Below are 18,427 nucleotides of genomic sequence, written 5' to 3' on the forward strand. Positions count from 1 at the left end.
TTATTTCACAATTCAATACGTAGAAATGCCCCCAATGATTGTTTTTACCCAAATATAAAAACTTGTTTAGACTTTATCCTGAAAAATTACAGTATGAGCCATTTATTATTATGTGATAAAGGCCGAATAGAAACAAAAAACTGCATTATTTTCATTAAAAATAGACCAAAAAGATTTTTTAAAATTTAAGAATTATTTTTAAAAAACATGGACACAGACATACAAACCTTTGTTTATTAACATATAAAACTAAGACTTTTGCCAAGACATTTTTTCAGAGTGAACATGCATCAGAAAGGATAGTCTTCATTTATCACCCTTAGTTCAAAAAAATACACCATCAATCTCACAGGAAATTCAGTCTGTATATGAACTCAACGCAAAGACATTTTACACGCTGATAAGTTTTTGTTTTACAAGCTGTTAAATGCAAACAGAGTGAGGTTAAACTTAAAGGCTAATGTTTTCAGTACCCTTGAAGTTTGTTTTTCAATTTACAAACACAGCCATGATGTTTTTGCTTGTAGTTGTACTTTTGTTATTGTTAAGAGGTAACTAACTAAGGCAACTTAACTTGAGGACATCATCTCTGTTTGAAATTCTTATGTCAGCCCTCTACTGTTTGTTTTGTTTTATGACCACCAACATTGGTATACTTCAAAAAGAAATGAATTAACTGATGTAAACTAAATTCATAAAGGCAGAAAGAGACCTTAAAATGTGTTTTAGCACTGCATAAACAAAACTGTTCCTGTATGTACACTGTAAGAACATGGAAATTAAGCCCTATCTGCTCCTGGTAGGAAAACAGTTTGATCAGTTTAAATCAAAATTCTTTAACATTCAAATAATGTCCTCACTGTATTAATCCTTCTGCCTCTCCTTTTCCTTCTCACACTCCCTCTCCTTTTCCCGCTTCATGGTCGCGATAGCAACAGCCTCCTCAAAATTCATGCTGAGAGGACTGTTTCTGTTTGTGTCCCTCATGAAACCATCATCCACATCCCTCCACCTGTCTCCTCCCTTGTGTTCAGGCTTTTCCATTCTCCCCTCTCCCTCGTCTCTATCCTCTCCGTCCTTCTCCTGCCATCTGGCAAAGACTCTTTCCCCCTCCATTGAGATTTTCTGTGTGTTTTCTCTCTCTTTGTCGCCGCCTCTTTTCTCTTTTTGCTGCTGTCTAAGCGTCATGGCGGTGATTTTGCAGTGCTGAGGTTTTGGAGGCACGACTGGCACAGCTTTCACTTGGTAAAACTTGGGTTGTTTGGAGACGACCACCTTGCTTCCTACTCCACCTTTTCCATCTTTCAGTGTTTTTATGTCAGACCCAGCTTTATTTACCTTTTTATCTAAACTTTGTATTCTGATACGTTGCTTTTCTGCCTCCTTTTTGCCACCATCCTCTTCTTCTTTTGCTACTTCATCTCCTCCATGATGCTGTGTTCCTTTGCTGATGGCACACTTGTCTTGAATTTGATCCCCAAGTTCAGTTGCACTCAGTAAGTTTGATCCGTTTTCCTCATCAGCTTGCTGCTTTTCTTGGTCCATTAGTTTTTCTTCAGTGTTCTCCATCGATTCCACGTCCATATCTGTCTCATTTTCCCTTCCTTCCTCAACCTTTTCCTCTCCACTAGTATTTACTTTCTTCATCTCTTCAACCTTTATATCATCTTCTTCTATTGCACTTTCTTTCGCAGCTTTCTTCTCCTCATGTGTGCTTCCCTCATCCTTTATAGCCTCACATGCAATGTCCTCCAGTTCACCCTGAATTGCATCCTCCTCCTCTTTTCCATCTGCTACCACCTGTCCCTCATGTTCTTCTTCAGATATCTGCTCAATGTCGTCCATTTCTGTTTCTATCCCCATGTCTTCCTCACTTTTTTTACTTTCTATGACTAGTTCTTGACATGTGCCCTCATTTGAGACCCTGTCCTTTCCCTCATCACTGTATCCTTTGACACAGGATCTGGGCTCTTCTGTTGCCCTTACAGAAAAGTCTTCAAACTCTTCTGATGGGGCAGGCGGGAAAGGTGGATAATCACTCTCACAATCACTCACAGCTTCCTCTTTCTCTACCAGGCTGTCTGTTGTGGTGATTGATTCCTCTATGCACAGCTGGGGGAGCTCAGAGCAGCAGCGTGAGGACTCCTCTGTGGATGGAGGTTGTTCTTTATCACTTGGAGTATCTTCCAGGACACTGTGATCTTCTTCTATCACTTTGCTGCTGAAATAAATGGGGGAAACAAACATTTAGACACTTATATGAGTGCATGAATATAGAAAATGATGGTTTTAATGACATTTATGAGGAAATATTGATTAAAGGTGAGTTAGGATTAAGATTTGCTTCTGTATCACTGTGAGACACTGGTGCTCAGGATGTCAGTCTTTCTTGAAAACCCACAGAGCCTCATTATAAAGCATAGACTGAATAAAACATGAATGTAGTCCTAATAATTTCACTTATAAGTTTCTGAAGCCAAAAAATGGCAGAAAAGTGGACTCACCTTTTTTTTTATTCCTGACTAATCCAGAAAGCAGCAAAGAAATGGAGTTGTGGTCAAGTCTAACCATCCAGCAAAAAGCTGCAACACACACCCCTTTTAGTCAAATCAGTCACATCTAACCATACCTACTAACGCTTATAGCTTAGTATTAGCTTACATAAAATTGTAAACCCCTTGTACATGAAACGAGGTCAAAGACCTCAGTGTCCCAGGCTGTAAATATATGAGTTTCCTTTTTTACTGCCCCCTGCTGGTCATTTAGAATCCTTGGTAAAGTGTAAACTAATTAATTTACCTGTAGAGTGACTGCAGCTGATTCCTCTTATGTGAAAATTATCTTCAGCATTGTTGACCACCTTGTTGTTTATATGTAAGTATGTTTTTGATTGTTTTAAGGCGGTAACAACAGCTAGCAGAGCTATAACCCAGTGTCTAGCTGTATGACTCAGCATATTTTGGTTTTGACAGCTGTGGTCCTTTTACCCAGTCATTGTTGGCATTTTTTAGTTTTAATTATTAAGCAAATTTGTGCTTTTTCACTGTTTCAAAGAGGTGTAAATTCTTCCAGAATTTCCAAAAGTGTTCCTCTGAGTCCCACTTTACATACTGAAGTATTTTTTTTGTTTGATTGTTTTTTCCACATTTCTGGATTTGTGGCATTTTCAAAAAGGCTGTCTTGAAACCTGCCTTGACTGATATTTTTCATCACTTGAAGTGCCCCACTACAAGCTGTAAATGGTTAATAAACAGATTCAAAAGTGGCTAATGGCTAGCTTGTTAGTTAACAGTTGTCTGCTAACCCATGCAGCAAATACATAGCTACATAAGAATTCCTTTGAAGTTTTTCTCTGGTATCTGATAAATTTAAGTTCTATATTTATTTTAACCACCCTCTGTGTAGCCCTGCTTTGAAATATCTTCTAAATGCTCAGCTACATTAATTAGCTATTTACTATTTTCGACTGTTAGCTTGCCGATGCTAACAGTTAGATGCTATGAATGTGGTGTAGTTTCAGCTCAACAGAGTTTTTCAGTCTTGAACTTTGACTTTTAAACTGGAAAAGAAAAAGGTTTTGTTCTTTAAAATGAGAAAAAAAATTAAAAGAAGAACTGAGAGCAGTGAGACTGACCCCTGGAACATTAAGGTTATGAAGTTAGCTTGTTAGTTAAACATGTCCTCAGTTTCACTTGTACCTTTTGTTTTCCAGTTGTCCTCCCAGATGAACTTCCTCCTTCTCTTCTGTTGTCTCCTTTTCTTCTAACCCATCATTAGCCTCTTCTTCTCTCATGTCTGCCTGCTCCAGCAGTCCGTCATTTGATATTTCACATGTAGGAAGTTCAAGGTTCATTGGCTCACAGTCTTTTTCCTGAGAAGTTTCATGTACATCCACTCCATCAAGAGTGCCTCTGTCCGTTCTGTCCGCACCTTGCTCAAACCCGCTCAGACTGTTCAAAAAGTAATCACAAGGCAGACTTTTAACAAACATATCTTCATCATCAGTGCAGTAGCCTTCATTGTCATCCTCCTCAGGCTCCTCTTCAGAGCTGGACTCCTCCGGTCCGTCAACTGGTGAGGTCATGTATGGCAGGCTGAGGGATTTTGTGTGTCTGCTGTTTAAGTCGAGGCTAAGCGGTCTGTGTTTGTGTGACTCTGTGGGACTTAACATGTGTGTTTCAGGATGCTGGTCTGAGTCCTCTGATGAATGATGGGAGGACTGATATTGCTCCATGACTTCATACTCATCATCTGAGTGACCTGGAGGCTCGACTGAGAACTCGTTCACCTGACAGGTAGAGAAAGATATTTATTTCAATATTTCCTTTGTTAAAAATAGACTAAAGACTTATTTGAACACACACACACCTGATAGGGGGCTCCACAGTCCATGTGGTCCAGGACGCTGAAGTCCATTTGGTCTAGGAATTCAAAGTTATCTTGAACATAGCCTGACAGCCCCAAGTCGTCCCCCTCCACCTCCGTAGAGTTTAGGACTTCAGAGGAATCGAACACATCATTATGCTGAGTCTCCTCTGACTGTAAGTCAACCATCATCTCTTTCATATCTGAAAGTAAAACAAAGGCTGTGATTAAAATTAAGCTTAGATTATTTAAAGCCACAGGAATAACAATTAGGGAACCACCGAAATAAAAAGTTGTCTCTGTAATAATAATCAGTACATTTAAAGATAAAGATTATTCTTGTGCAATATGTGAAATTACCCATGTATTCATTATTGCCATCACTGTCATGTCCATCATCCAGAGCATCTTTATCATCACCTTCCTCCGTGTTTGAGGTCACGCTCTTGGCTCGTTTCTCGCTGGACATGCTTGGAATCCGCATCCCCATCTTCTGCTCTCTTCTCTCTTCTTCTCTGGCCTCCTTCTTCTCCTCCTCGTCCTCTTTCTTCCCTGCACCCACTTCATCTTCTTCATGAACCCCTTCTCCTGTAACCCCACCTGCTTCCACTTCTGTAACTTTCCTCTTTCGTTTACCCTCCTCTTCCTTCCTGCCTTCCTCCACTTTCCTGTCTGCTGCTCTGCTTTCTTTCCTCTCTCCTCCTTCTTTACCCTCCACCCTGTCTCCTCCATCCCTCTCCCTGCCTCGGTGGACGACCCTGTCAGCTCCACCCCCTTGCATTACCCCTGCAAGGAGGTTAGAGGTGATGTGTAGAGGCACTGTGACCATAGTGGGCCCAGTGATGTGCATGGCTGCTCTGCGACCCGCTTTAGTTGACAGACCAGGAGATCTGGACTGTACAGTCTCACATCCTGTGAGTCCTAAACCTTCAGGGTCTAAAGCTGTGTAGGTTCCTTGAGTCCCTGCTCCTCCACTCACTAACCCTGTCCCCCTGCGATACGTCACGGCGTACTCACTGCCACCTACAGCTGGTGTGGAAACTGCTGCATCAGGGGGAGATTGTTGAGGGGAGGGGACAAGGGGAGATGTGTTGGAGGGAGGTCGCTGTGCAGGACGTCTGGATCCTGAAAAGAAAAACAGGAATGGAAGACTTGAGAAGATGCGTCACCTTTATTTTACAGTTTAACCCAGAGTTTGGGTGTGAAAGTCATACATCTGTGTCAGCATCCATTTGGGAAAAGCTTTTTTTCCCTCTGATCAGAATTTTTACCACTTCATTTTTTCCATGAGACTATCATTAGAAAAATATGTAATAAGAGCAGCACCTTCATTTGGATAGGGGGACGTACTGAGGGAGTCCATGCTTCTGGCAGGTCTCAGGGTGGGCCGGTCTTTCTCTGAAACAAAGGAGCATCTATATTAGACCAAATGTAGCGAAACTGTGCTACGGAAAAGATGAGAAGTTAAAAAGTCATGTGAGGAAGATTTTAGTTAAAAAACATCCAAATTGTTATCATTTTATTTCATACTATCTCAAAAATGCCAGGGCGAGTAATCTAATCATAAGAACATATAAAGACAGAACTCAAATTGAGTTTTTCAGGGTAGGAGTAATTACTGTTGTAGATGACTAAATTTTGTACCTTTGGCCGAGTTTTTGTGTCTCCGTCGTGGGTCGTGGAATCGTCCCCCAATGTTGAAAATAGACATCCACTTCCTGCCTTTTAGAGATCCTTTCCTCCTGAATAGACAGAGACAATCAACGTGAAACAGAGCCAAACACCTTATGTAATATCTTCACAATAGCAAAGACCTATTGTTTCACACACAAAAAAAAAACATTGTGCACCTGAAGCCTCAGAGGAAGTTGTGTTTTCAAAAAGATGAATATTGACACTCAACATCCAGCTCAAACCACATTAGGAGGTGCATTAAAGACTCCACCTACTTGTCTGTGCCTTCAATGATGGCATGGTATGGTCTGATGGGTATAGGACCGTCTCCTGGACTGATGTTGCCAAAGTTTGGGATGGGCTGAGCAGCAGAAAATTTGAAGAGCCCGTCTGCTGTAATGGACGCTGCTGTTGGGGAGGGGAGCGAGCTCCTTCTCTCATTTGAAACACCTGAATATGAAAGAGGTATTTTAGTTATATAAAATAACATAAAATATGTCTGAGTGATCTTGGTCTCCATGCCCATTTCTGATCAACATTTAATAAGGAATGAATGAGCATGTCAGGGCAGATGTGTGTTACCTGCTGTAGGAAACAGCTGAGCGACATGTGTGAGAATAAACTCCACTACAATGGACTGAACCCTGACCTCCATGAAGGCTGCTGTACCGTTAAAACCAGTCGCCTCGATGTCCTTTGACCTAAACATTCAAAATGAATGAAGAAAAAATTGAAGATATTAAATCCTTTTAGGGGAACAGATGACAAATAAAAACATACTTTTCTGGAGGGAAAATGGGACACTCGGTTCATAGTTTAACAACACTTCCTGTATTGGATGCATTTTAAGGATACACTAGACTTAAACATTTTTGAACAAAGGACAAGTTTTCCAGACATTTCAAAAAGAAATAAACAAAATCTTTTCTAGTAGGTGCTATAAACAAACCTGAGCAGATTGGGGGCCCAGACGATGGCCAAGTTTCTGGCGTGCATGTTGGTCTCTGAGGAGTATGAAGCCATTTTTACAAGATGGCGCATCAGAAACTCCAGAGTCCTAAAATGAAGAGATTGTACAGTTTAAAAGCTTTAAAGTGGACACACTATCTTTATTTTTGGTGAGCGCATTAGATTTGGGTCTGTTGCGTAATTGTACGGCTTGACAAGCCCACTAATGAAAACTAATCAGGAATCTCTGTGTTTTTGGTCTGTTTTCACCAGGTATTAGCAAATTAGCCACTTAATGCTAAATAATCAAAGCATTTAATTATGTAACGATGGGCTGCAACATCTGCCAGCTATACCTCTTATAAGGGAACTCATTTGACCCCTATTTTGATATGATTAACAGTAATTACAACTTATCTGCTAATTAGTTACTCTCAAGTTTATCAGAGCCAATAAACTTCAGTTCAGAGATTCTACTTTTTCTTTGAATACAACCTTTTTCTGCCTGACCTAAGTGACAAGGTTGACTTTATAACCCAAGAGATCTCGCCCAACATACTCCTAGTGTAAAATAGCAAATAAAAACATAAGGGTAGCACCCAAAAACTGGTGAATAGTAGACCACCATCTGTTTCCACAAAACTAAAAGTTTCCACATAGACATGAGAAGAGATAGTCCCTTGGTGAAGAAGAGGACAGTACCTGTAATGAGGGGTTGGCAGTTCTTTCAGCACATCTCTGATCTTCACCAGCCTCTCCTCCTCCAGCTGGATGGCCACAGCCTCCTGTAACACAGAAACATGTTTGAAAAGTGTTCAATGAGTCACCAGGTCAATCTTTTACTGCAGTTTCCTTTGAAATGTGTCACCAGAGAGGTGAAACATGTGAAACATTTCTTTGTCTGAGCTACTCACTGCGAACTTGTCGTACAGCTGGTATGTGAGCAGGGGGTTGGGCAGCTCTCTAAAATAAGCTTTACACAGAGAGCTGACACAGTGGATGTCCTGCAGGTACACATCCTTCTCCAGATCTGGGCTCCCATCGCCCTCAAACTCACCCCTGGTAGTAAACAAACCAACACCACATTAAAACTTCTGATTTCATATTACACACAGATGTGGAGATGTAATTTGAAAGAGGACACAGCTTAAACAGGACACACACTCAGCTTACCGTAGTTTCTGTATGTTGGACGACACTCCGGACAACCTGTAGATACCGTCCACGATTCCATGTTTCTCGACAAACTCACTGCAGCATCTGAGCACCAGAGGAACTGTGGGGAACAGGGAGTGAGTCAGTTCATTATTGTGTTTCTGTTTCATCGTGGGAGTTGAGTAGTTTTGTTTCAGACACACAGGTAATGGTATCTTTTTAAAATGGAAACCTAAAAGAGACCTGTTCGAGTTAGGAAAAAACACGTCTTATTAGCGTCAGAGTTGAATCAGTGTTTGGGTTGTTGACTCATTTTTTGTCTTTTTTGAGAAGATTTTTAGGTATCTTGACCCATAATTGATTTATAACTGAGAATTAACCTTGTGATTCTATAAAGCTCTATTATGGACTTCAACAAAATGAGACACAAAATCTTAGTTTTTAGTCCAGTAAGAGAACTTAATAGCACTAGCTTTTTTTATTGAGCCTTTATTATACATGCATTACCTGTTTACAATTATGTCTCTTTCTAACAGGAATTGTGTTTTTTTTTTGTTATTTTTATATTTACAACTGGGGTTATAGCTGAACTTTTCTTGTAAAATTGTATTCTCAGAAATGTTTCCTCAAAATCAAGCTTTAAATGTAGAACTCATAACTCCTTGATTCATTGTTCTTAAAGTCCCCATAACCACCATGGAGCCTGTTAAGGTTATATCCCTTTAAAGTAACACCAATGTCAATTTAGTATGCTGTTTGCAATAGAGACATGTCCACAGTTGCAAAAGAGATTTTTATCATCCAACTTGAATTTAACACGCCCATATTCTTTTTATATCTCCACGTTTGAACCATAAGGATACTAAGTATTAATGATTTAGCAGTAGCATCTTGAGACCCTCTAAAGTAAAAGCTTGAGTCCTCAGGAAGATGTAGTTAGAAGATGTACTCTAAAAAGCAGGCACATCCTGTGTTGTAGTTTCAAACATGACCAATATTCTGACTAAAATATGTTTGTATTAAAGCTGCCAATGATGATTTTTGCTCATGATCTTTGAATGGGTTATCTGTCAAATAGTCAGAAAACATTATTTTAATGTGAGTTTTGTAGAATAACTGGAAAAAGAGGTCCACTTACTCTCTTGCGACTGGGCGGTCAGATATTCCAGCAGGTCACATCCAAACACTTTCTCTTTGTTCCCTCCTTTCTTCCGAACTCTCCTCATCTCGTCCTCTTCTCAGTGTCCACCTCACATTCAGGCTGACTCAAGTTTCTTGGTTGACACCAGCAGACTGGCTGAACCCTGGATGTGTCAACCAGCTCGGTCAATGTGTCTTTGTCTTCGTGGGGGTGCTGCACATTTCAGAGATTTGACAGTTGCTGCCGTTTCCTCTGCTTCAGTGCATGTTGCTGGGTTCAGGTTGTTTCCTCTGAAGTGTTAGGACATTTCTTTAAATTGTCCCCTCTGCAAAAGTAGAATTGAAAATTTTGTGCAAACACCAAATTCATGCTCCAAACAGCCTCCCCAAAAATCAAAAGAATGAAATGCCTTGAATTCTCAATGTGCATCTGCAATTCTCCACTTCCCCCTGATGCACACACTTTAATCTCGAAGGCCACACCCTTGCATCTCTACTTCTCCAATTTAGTGAAATAACCCTGAAAATGTCTCACAACAGTCAGAACACCATACTTTTCAGGGATGGTGGATCCAATTAAACCTACCATCACTTTCGCAGACCTTCGAACATGTTCATTTCAGACCTGGTCTGTACTGCATGTCACGGGCCTTTTGCTCTGCAGCGGAAGTAGACTCTTAAAGCCTGAACTTACAGACTCCTACGGACGTTCAAACTCACTCCCCACCTCCTGCCTCCTCCTGACACCTGCCACCACTTTCCTTTTGTTCATCACTGCTGCCTGTCTGCCCTCCTTTATGGAAGAGTTTTTAGTAAAAGATGGAAAACCAACAATTTAAAAAAGCGAATATGAGTCTTCCTACCTTCACTCTGCATCGGCAAACAAGTAACAGCATAGAATGGTGACGCAAGAAACCACCAAACTTCCCCTGCTCACTTCCTGAGTGTCTCCATGTTATGTGCTTTTTGTGTGTGTGTGTTGCCCACAGCTTCTCTGCTGAAAGAGCAGGGAAATCAGTTCAGTGTGTATCTATACAGTGCATCAATTTCCCTTTATAAAGTGTGTGTGCCTCTGTGCACACTGAGCACTATGTGTCTGTGAAATGACCGAAGATGTTTTGATCAGGCCGGTTAAACTCATTACCTGTCTAGGCTGTGTATTAACGCCTGCACACCTACACTAACCTCTACAAACCACGGTGGTACTCAGTGTCAGTTTGTAATGCAGAAGTAAAACAAACTGTAGAAAAGGCTCTGAAGAAAACCCCTACAGTATGCTTTAACCTAATACTTACTGCAACTAGCTGAAATTATCATAAAGTCTTCAACCACAACAGAAACTAAAACTAAAATAGAAATTACTTGATAGGGACTGACAGCACTGCAGTCACTACAATGAAGTACATCTTTTACTTAACACAGAGCCACAGAAAACATCTGGCTAACTAGAGGTAACAAGTTACTTAGGACACATAAATCCTAAAAAAAATAAATAAATAAATATACTTATAAAATAAAGCCTCAAATCTCAAGAATTTTTTTGAAAACTAAAATGCAGCACCGTAACAGTTTTTCTTAGTTGCTTTGGAACATTTCTCCACTCATCCATCGCCATTTGCAAAACAGTAAGTGCATTTCTCAAAACAGTTGGCACAAATAGCAAAACACCATGGATTACCTGCTAAAGCCAGTCTCTTTTTCAAAATGAACAGTTGAACATTTGAGCACTTGATTGAATTATGAGAATTTCAATTCTGATCAGAGAAATGAACCAAAGCAACTGAGAAAAACATTTTTGGGTGATATGTTGGAACATAGCAGAGTAAGAATTTTCTTGTCAAACCCCAGCAAAAACTAATCTCAAGAGTTTTAAAATAGTGATTGAAAATGTTTTGATCATATATGGTACAACAAAATGAGTGAAAAAAATGTACCCGTGTATTTTTTTGTAATCAGTAATGGTGCAAGGTTAGGTCAATTAAAAGTTAATTGAATATAAATGTGCTGTTGAAGCTAAAAAAACTTGTGACTGGGATACATATTATGAAAATTTGTTTTTGTTTTTTTTAATTTGGTGTACTTGTGTCTCTAAAGATGGTGGGAATTATTTGTAGTTTTAGGAACTGTTTCTGTTTCTAACTATAATTATAATTATAATTATTGTAATATCTAATTAGTTATTGTTTGATTACGAGAACAGCAGGACTCTTTCACATTTGAAGTCACCTGAATACACCATATGGAATACACCGTGAATCCAGGGCGGAAGGAATAAATCACTATGCAGGTGTATTAGTATACTTACGGTAATTAAACGTCACCAGCAGCCTGTGTGCAGGGACTGCTCTAGTAGTCTCGTTTTTGATTCCAGTACGTCCCGTTGTAGCTCAAATAATGATAGATTGACAACTCTATATACGTCAAAATGACACAGACACATTTCGAAACAGTTGTTTTTATTTGATATGAGAGAGACTTGTGTAGAAAGTTGGAAAAAAAAATCACTTTAAACCAGCGGAGAAGAAGTGAGTCCGCCCGACTGAACTGTGGTGGGGTAAAAAACGAACAACCCTTTGGCCAACCTTCCACCAGAGGAAATCCGTGTACACAAATGCTCAATACCCTGAAGTGATGAAAATACGGGTCTACCAGCTGTTTACAGACATATTTCCAGCAAGTGAGCGACATACGGTCCAGAAACGCGCACACAGGTGAATGTTGTGAAATTTTCGTTTGATACTGAGGTCACAACCGTTGAAGAAATGGAAAACAGCAGCTTCCACAGCCAGCTCCTCTCCGTCATGGACATATTGGCTAAGGCAGCAGGGGCTGAAATAAACCGGCGAGTGGATGATTGCTGCGCGGTGCTCCGGCTGGAGGTGAGCCAGAGCCGGAGGGACATCGACCTGCTGCGGAGGAAATGTGAGGTGATGGAGGCCGAGCTAAGGAGGAGCAGGATAAGAGCCAGGAGGAGAGGTGAGGAGTAGGATGATATGTGGGGGAAGGTTGACAGCTCTTTGTTTACAAAATGTTGAGCCGTGTTTGTTTTTGTTCTTCTTTTTTAGTGTTTTATCCTCCAGCAGCAGACAGATTCTCCCCTTTAGTCAGAGTAGCAGTGAATAAAGAAACACGGAGTTTAGACTGGGACAGACAGAATGAGTCTGAGGCTGAAAATCAACCCCAGCAGGTATGAATACTTTAAATATGACTGTGGTTACCTGATATTTTCTTTTTCAATGATTTATTGATAATTTGCATGGAAAAAAAATCATCAACAAGGTTAAATCATGTGCTTTTAAGTGATTTGTGTTGTTTCATCAACCCCTGGAGCCCCAAAAAAGTCCACTTTACAGCATTTTAAACACAGAAACTGACACCAATGTTGCTGGAATTGGCACAAGCCCTGTTGTTTACTTAATGATCATCCCATCTGTTTGTTGGAGTCAGAAAGTATTTGATTCTTTTTGTTGATTTCTTTGAATATGCAATTAAAGTTCATGCTTTCTGTGTTGTTGATGTTGGTGCAGGTGTTGCAGTGTGCAGACATGGAGCCTGCTGCTGCTGAAGCTGAACACATACTGATCAAGGTGGAGTGTGCAGAGGAGGAGATGTGGAAAAACCACCCAGGGGACAAAACAAGTGAGTTTTTCGTCACGTTACGCTTCAGCTTCACTTAAAATAGTTAAATGCTGTTTAGACTTAATGGGTAAAGAGATTAAGTCAATGGTTTTGGACACATTCTGGGTTTTAGATGCACACAAACAATGTATGTTGCTATACTAATAAGACAAATTACATTCAAATTTTCAATATATCTATACTGTTGGTTAATTACTCAATTTTGTATTTCAGGTGCTAAATTGTGAAGGTAGTGGCGTTGAATTATTTAGGAAACTTAACTTGCGTATCTAGTTTGGCAGCAATTTTTTTGATTTGAAGAAATTTTTTAACTACACCTTTGAAGTTTCAAGACTTGAGGATAATGTGGGTCTTCCCCTTTCTTTAGACTCTGAAGCAGTGCGGCCGCCATGTTTCCAAGCATCCCACCCTACCCCGACTGAAGACTTTGAGCAGCTTCATCACTCTGCTGAGAACCGAGACGACTCTGGATCTCAAATGTCCCCAACAAGTGACTACAACACTTTCCAAGACCAGCAGCTCAGTACAGATCAAAATGAGACCGAGCTCAGGGTGAAACACGAGACAGAGGAGGAGCAAGATGAGAGTGGAGATCCTCTTGTTTCAGAAGAAAACTTTGTGACAGGTGATGGTAACGGACAGCTGTGGAGGTCAGATCAGTGGACGGATGCTGCAGACACAAGCTCTTCATATGCAGGGCAGCAACTTTCTTCAGTTTTTCCGTCTCAGAGTGGGTTAAATTTGGAGCACATTGTGCCTCAGATTCAAGCTTTGGAGGAATCACAGTCAGCTGCTTTGAGTGCAGCAAGAGTGAAAAGACGTAACAGGATGTTTGGATCCAGGAGACCACAGCACGAAGGTTATGATGCTTCAACTCAGTTCAGTCACTGCTCCATTGCAGAGCTACCACAGCACCCATACCCAGACTCTTTGCCTCACACGGGGCACCAAAATGAGGATTTGACGCCCAACGCTTCAGCTCACACCTCTTCTTTGGTGCCCAGTCGAAATGGCGTGGTGATGTCGAGGAGGATGAGGACACCGTGGAGGTCGGTCTTCAAGGAGAAGAAGTTCAGCTGCACATACTGCCTCAAAACATTCTTAAAACACTGTCAGCTCAAAGAGCACCTGAGGAGTCACACTGGGGAGAGACCGTACAGCTGCAAACTGTGCGGCAGGAGCTTCGCCAAACAGTGCAACCTCATCAGACACGCAGTGGTGCACAGCGGAGAGAAGCCGCACGAGTGCTCACTGTGTGGGAAGTGCTTCACTCAGAGATCCAGTCTCAAGTCTCATCAGAAAACAGCACACTGACAACACTCAATGTAACATGTCGAGTTCCTGATTTAAGATGCTAAAAACTCATGGTTTCAAAAAATTCACTTTAAGTCTAGTACACTTAGACCAGTCTCAAATAATCAGACAAACAGCCAGAATTTATCTATAAGAGCCATATCAGTGTGTAAGTTTGACCTCTTTGATTATGTTGTGTCTTGCATTTTTTACTCCCATACCATACCACCATCTTCCACTGCCTGTCCGGGTCCAGGTCGCAGAGGCAGCAAATAGATAGGCCTCTAGTTTAATGTAAACCCCATGACTGCCAAGCACTCAAATACAGGTACAATGTTTCTGAAGTCAGGAAACGGTTTGATACACGGTCAGTAAGAGTGAGCTCTTACAGCAAAACCAAAAGGTCCACACTCATGTCAAAAGATTAAAAACTATAAGAATGATCTGTGAACCTGCATCTTCCTGTCATGTGACCATTGCTGTTTTTTACTCACTTGAAATCTGTCTTCACCCAACAATGTCGCAGTGTTATGATATGGAAAAACAGACATATTAAAAGATTTCTCGTTCAAGACTGACATTTAAACGACTGTTTTTTTTATGTTAGAGATCAAGAAATTAAAGTCAATTTTTATTTTGAGTTATTGTGTGAAGTGAAATCCTGATGGGGGAGCGGGCCACATAACACTGTCGGGAAAGGATGATAAATAATACAGAGGGATAATAAATGGAGAGCAACAACAAAAGTAAGGGATAATCAGCATATTTGTCCCCGGGTTGGGGTCCAATTTTTCAGTATTGAATATCTGATGCTTTGGAGTCCTGATCGTAGATTTGAGTTTTCTACGATGATTATTCTCCATGCTCTCCTGTACCAAAGTCCTTTACTTGTGATCATGTACTACAGGTAGCCTAGATATGAGGCTGCTCTGAACGTAATTCACAATATCAGAGCCCGACTATACTACATACTACTAAATACTACATTTTAAAATGGCTATCTTGTGTGTTTTTTTACCTTTTCATTTAAATTTTCATTTTGACAATAATATCCTACATGTTGTTTCCTGAGGCTGTTGGAAACAAACTCTTTTGCCAAAAATTTTAAAGCTAGAGGTGAAATCTTAAACTTTACAGATGTGTCGGGCTCCATTCTGCAGATACGTTGTGTGTCATCTGGTTGTCTAGGGTGTTGCTCTGACTGTCCAGAATGAAGCAACTCTGATTGGTTTCAACCAATCAGAGTTTAGTATTCATCACTGCCAAGTAAGCAGGGTAATGTTGCATTTTAATAAATAAATGTGAGGCAGTTTTACAAAAATTCATATCTCATAGGTTTAAGGTTGCAAGAAGTGAACTGTAGAAGAATAAAGTGGGTTTTTTTAAGTATGAGGTTTTCTGAGAACAAAGAGACAAACACAAAGAAGTTTCTCACAAGGACAGCTTTGTTATTCAATCAGCAAAAAAAAAAAAACATCTCAACCTGTTTTCATCAGGGAAGGTAACACAGACTATATACAGAAATATACAAATGTAAGACATTAAAAAGTGTTCTCATAAATATCAGATTAAAACGTTTCAACTGTGATACAGCCTCAGAAAAGTTGCATTGGTTGCATAGAAAGGTAGAGCTCAGGAGTTTAAAGGAGATCCATGAATGAGAGCGTGTTAATTACAATGAAGGAATCAGCAGAAGTGTTATGAAGAAGTGCTGGAGCAGAGGCAAAGATGGTTCATCTTTAAGGAATATGAACCTAATTTTAATAACAGTCATTTAGTGACACAGACACAGTTGGTTTTAAACTTTCACAATAAAACTAAGGGGAAACAAATCTCACCTCTACACGTCAAATTCAGACATACGCTGGAGTGTGTTTGAAAATCTCACACACCACAATTTAAGGTCGCAATCTTTCAGACTTGTTTTGTTGCCTTTGGCGGCACCTGTGGTGAGAAGATGTCATTGCAACTGATTTAAGACCAAATTTCCAACAAGAATAAAAAGAAATGTCTCCAAAAATCTTGGGAGAACTTTAGCTTCACACTGAAAGGAAAATATTGCAGCTTGATTATAATTTTTTCCACAGCTTTTAGTGATTAATCAAATATCCTGTAGGTATTTTTTAACACCACCACACCTCACACTGATGTTTCATTTTCTCACATCGACAGGCATCACAAGACTCAATATCAGGCACGTGTGAATGAAAAGAATTCAGAGATCATCACGTCACAAGAATGTTAGTTCATCTCTCTTTTAAGTTTCCAGGTCTGTGAAGTTCAACAGTGTGCTTATATGAACCAGGTTCACTTTGATTTCAGTGAGGGAGGATTACGGGCACTCACGTGATTAAAGAGATTCATATTTGGAGAATGAGTTTGTAATATGACATGAAAAAAGACGTCCATTAACAAGAATAAATCTGTGAATCTATCAGATGAAAGAGGTACACTTCAACAAAACTAACCAGGAAATTAACAGAAAAGATTCATCTACTTCAGATTTTGGTTGATCTAAAACTAACCAAGGGATTTCAGAAGGTAAGCCAGGTGACTGCAGCACAAAGAGGAACGTGACTCATTCTGTGAAGTTTTACTCAACTGCTGAGGACAGACAGCAGCTGCAAAAAGACTCTTTCTCTGTCTTCACAAGTTTAGAAACATGACTTGTGACAATGGAATGCTAATGTACTAAAACACTGAGTATTCAGTTATTTATGAAAACTCTAAACTTCACTAGAAGTTCAACGTTCCTCCTTTTGGTGCAGGCAGCAGGCTGCTCTTCTGATCTTATCCTTCGAAATACAGCAAGAGCTAAGTTAAAGTATAAAATTACGGCCGTGTTGGTGTAACAAAAGCTCTTTTTTTCTGGGAAGTTGTGACTTCACCTGGTTAAGTGGTCCACACACTCTGAATTTGACTGATTTTGTAAGAGATGAACAAACCGTGTAGCTGAAAACACTCGTCATCTCAGCACCAGAATCACTTCAACTTTTGGCAACTCTCAAAGGACACATATAAAGAAAATATTGTAAAATGTTAAACCTCTACTCACTCATTGTTTGTTAAAGCTGCACTTTCTGTGAGATACTCTCTTGTTGTGTCCTGTAGCTTTAACTCCAAGAGCTTCATTTTCATCATTTCATCGTCGACAGAGTTGAGTTCGAGCGGCCACTCCTGGATACAAGTGTGCTGACTTTTTAAGACAAAAACTCAGGACTTTAAGAATGTTTAGTTAAATGGACTAAACAGAGTCCTGCACAAATCAAAGTCACTGTTGCTGGGCAGATTTCCATCTGAAGGGTTTTGCTTAGGGTTTGTCTCATTACTGCTGTTTCAGGCACTGAATTATTCAAAAAATACCTCTGATTTCCTCATACAGATTTCCTGACACTGTTGTTATTTAGAAAATATTGGATAGTTTTTGATTTAGTAGAAACATTTATCTAATTAAGAAAATCAAGAAAAAGTATCAAAACACATAAGGGTTGATTTTAAACACTCACAAACACGACACAAGGGATCCTCAGCCCCCTCTCTTAACAAACAAGACGCTCAATAAAAGAAACTTTAAAGGAAAATAATCTACATCATGTCACAAGATGAAATATAAACAACCTTTTCAAAAAAATAATCTCTATGCAGAGTGTCCAAAGTGTGGACAGAAGCTCTGTTTGTGTGCTTTTTTTTTCCATCACACCTGTGCGACAAAATCTCTCTACATCAGGTGTGCTTGGTTTATGAATCCACGAGATACATTCACCTGAAAGGTAAAAATCAAGTGCTCTCTTTTCTTTTTACATCTTATTTTCTACAGTCTTTGAAATGCACCAAGTCCATCAGTCGACTTTGAAAAACTATCTCCTTCTGTCTCCATCTCCTCCTTTAAAGTCAAAATCCCTCTCCCCCTTCACCTCCTCGCTGCCTCTAGAAGTTGATGTGAGTGTGTGGGTCTCCACGTGTTACATGGAGCAGTTGTCCGTGCTTCTCTCTCGTTCCTCCTCTTCCTCCAGGCTGCTGGAGCAGTCCATCGCCTCCCCACTGTCTCTTTCACTGCTGGGAACCATCGGAGACCAGCTGTCCCCGAACACGTCATCCTCTTTCCTCCCTTCCACCTCTCCGTCCTCCTCCCCTCCTCTCTGCCCGCAGTAAGGTGGGATCTCGACGACCATGTACTTCTTCGCCCAGCTGCTTAGAGGTGCTTTTGTCAGGC

General features: G+C 40.3%; 3 protein-coding genes across 4 annotated transcripts in view; 1 reads left to right on the top strand and 2 right to left on the bottom strand.

The window, feature by feature from the left end:
* Window positions 1-294: 294 nt before the first annotated feature.
* LOC141803766 (uncharacterized) lies at window positions 295-9,645 on the bottom strand. Its single transcript, XM_074687767.1, has 13 exons — window positions 9,281-9,645; window positions 8,161-8,263; window positions 7,902-8,046; window positions 7,690-7,772; window positions 6,989-7,096; window positions 6,622-6,740; window positions 6,315-6,489; window positions 6,010-6,107; window positions 5,692-5,763; window positions 4,726-5,490; window positions 4,369-4,568; window positions 3,699-4,288; window positions 295-2,221 (listed from the first exon to the last, which is right to left on the bottom strand). Exons 1-13 carry the CDS (start codon window positions 9,366-9,368, stop codon window positions 865-867), a joined length of 3,903 nt encoding a protein of 1,300 aa, XP_074543868.1. The 5' UTR covers window positions 9,369-9,645; the 3' UTR covers window positions 295-864.
* Window positions 9,646-11,552: 1,907 nt separating this feature from the next.
* Window positions 11,553-14,804, top strand: LOC141803878 (uncharacterized). The gene is made up of 4 exons (XM_074687921.1): window positions 11,553-12,258; window positions 12,348-12,469; window positions 12,810-12,921; window positions 13,289-14,804. Exons 1-4 carry the CDS (start codon window positions 12,045-12,047, stop codon window positions 14,233-14,235), a joined length of 1,395 nt encoding a protein of 464 aa, XP_074544022.1. The 5' UTR covers window positions 11,553-12,044; the 3' UTR covers window positions 14,236-14,804.
* Window positions 14,805-15,631: 827 nt separating this feature from the next.
* The window catches only part of tesk2 (testis associated actin remodelling kinase 2), a 34,031-nt gene continuing 31,235 nt past the window's right edge, over window positions 15,632-18,427 (bottom strand). Inside the window, exon 12 of one of the 2 annotated variants that reach the window (XM_074687918.1) lies at window positions 15,632-18,427. In XM_074687918.1, the coding sequence (XP_074544019.1) occupies window positions 18,177-18,427 (251 nt within the window). In that variant the 3' untranslated portion in view covers window positions 15,632-18,176. The other variant, XM_074687917.1, reaches the window with a different exon arrangement.

This window comes from Halichoeres trimaculatus, unplaced genomic scaffold (genome assembly GCF_033239565.1).
Source record: "Halichoeres trimaculatus isolate MK-OKI-2021-1 unplaced genomic scaffold, fHalTri1.1 fHalTri1_scaffold_15, whole genome shotgun sequence".
Taxonomy (NCBI): domain Eukaryota; kingdom Metazoa; phylum Chordata; class Actinopteri; order Labriformes; family Labridae; genus Halichoeres; species Halichoeres trimaculatus.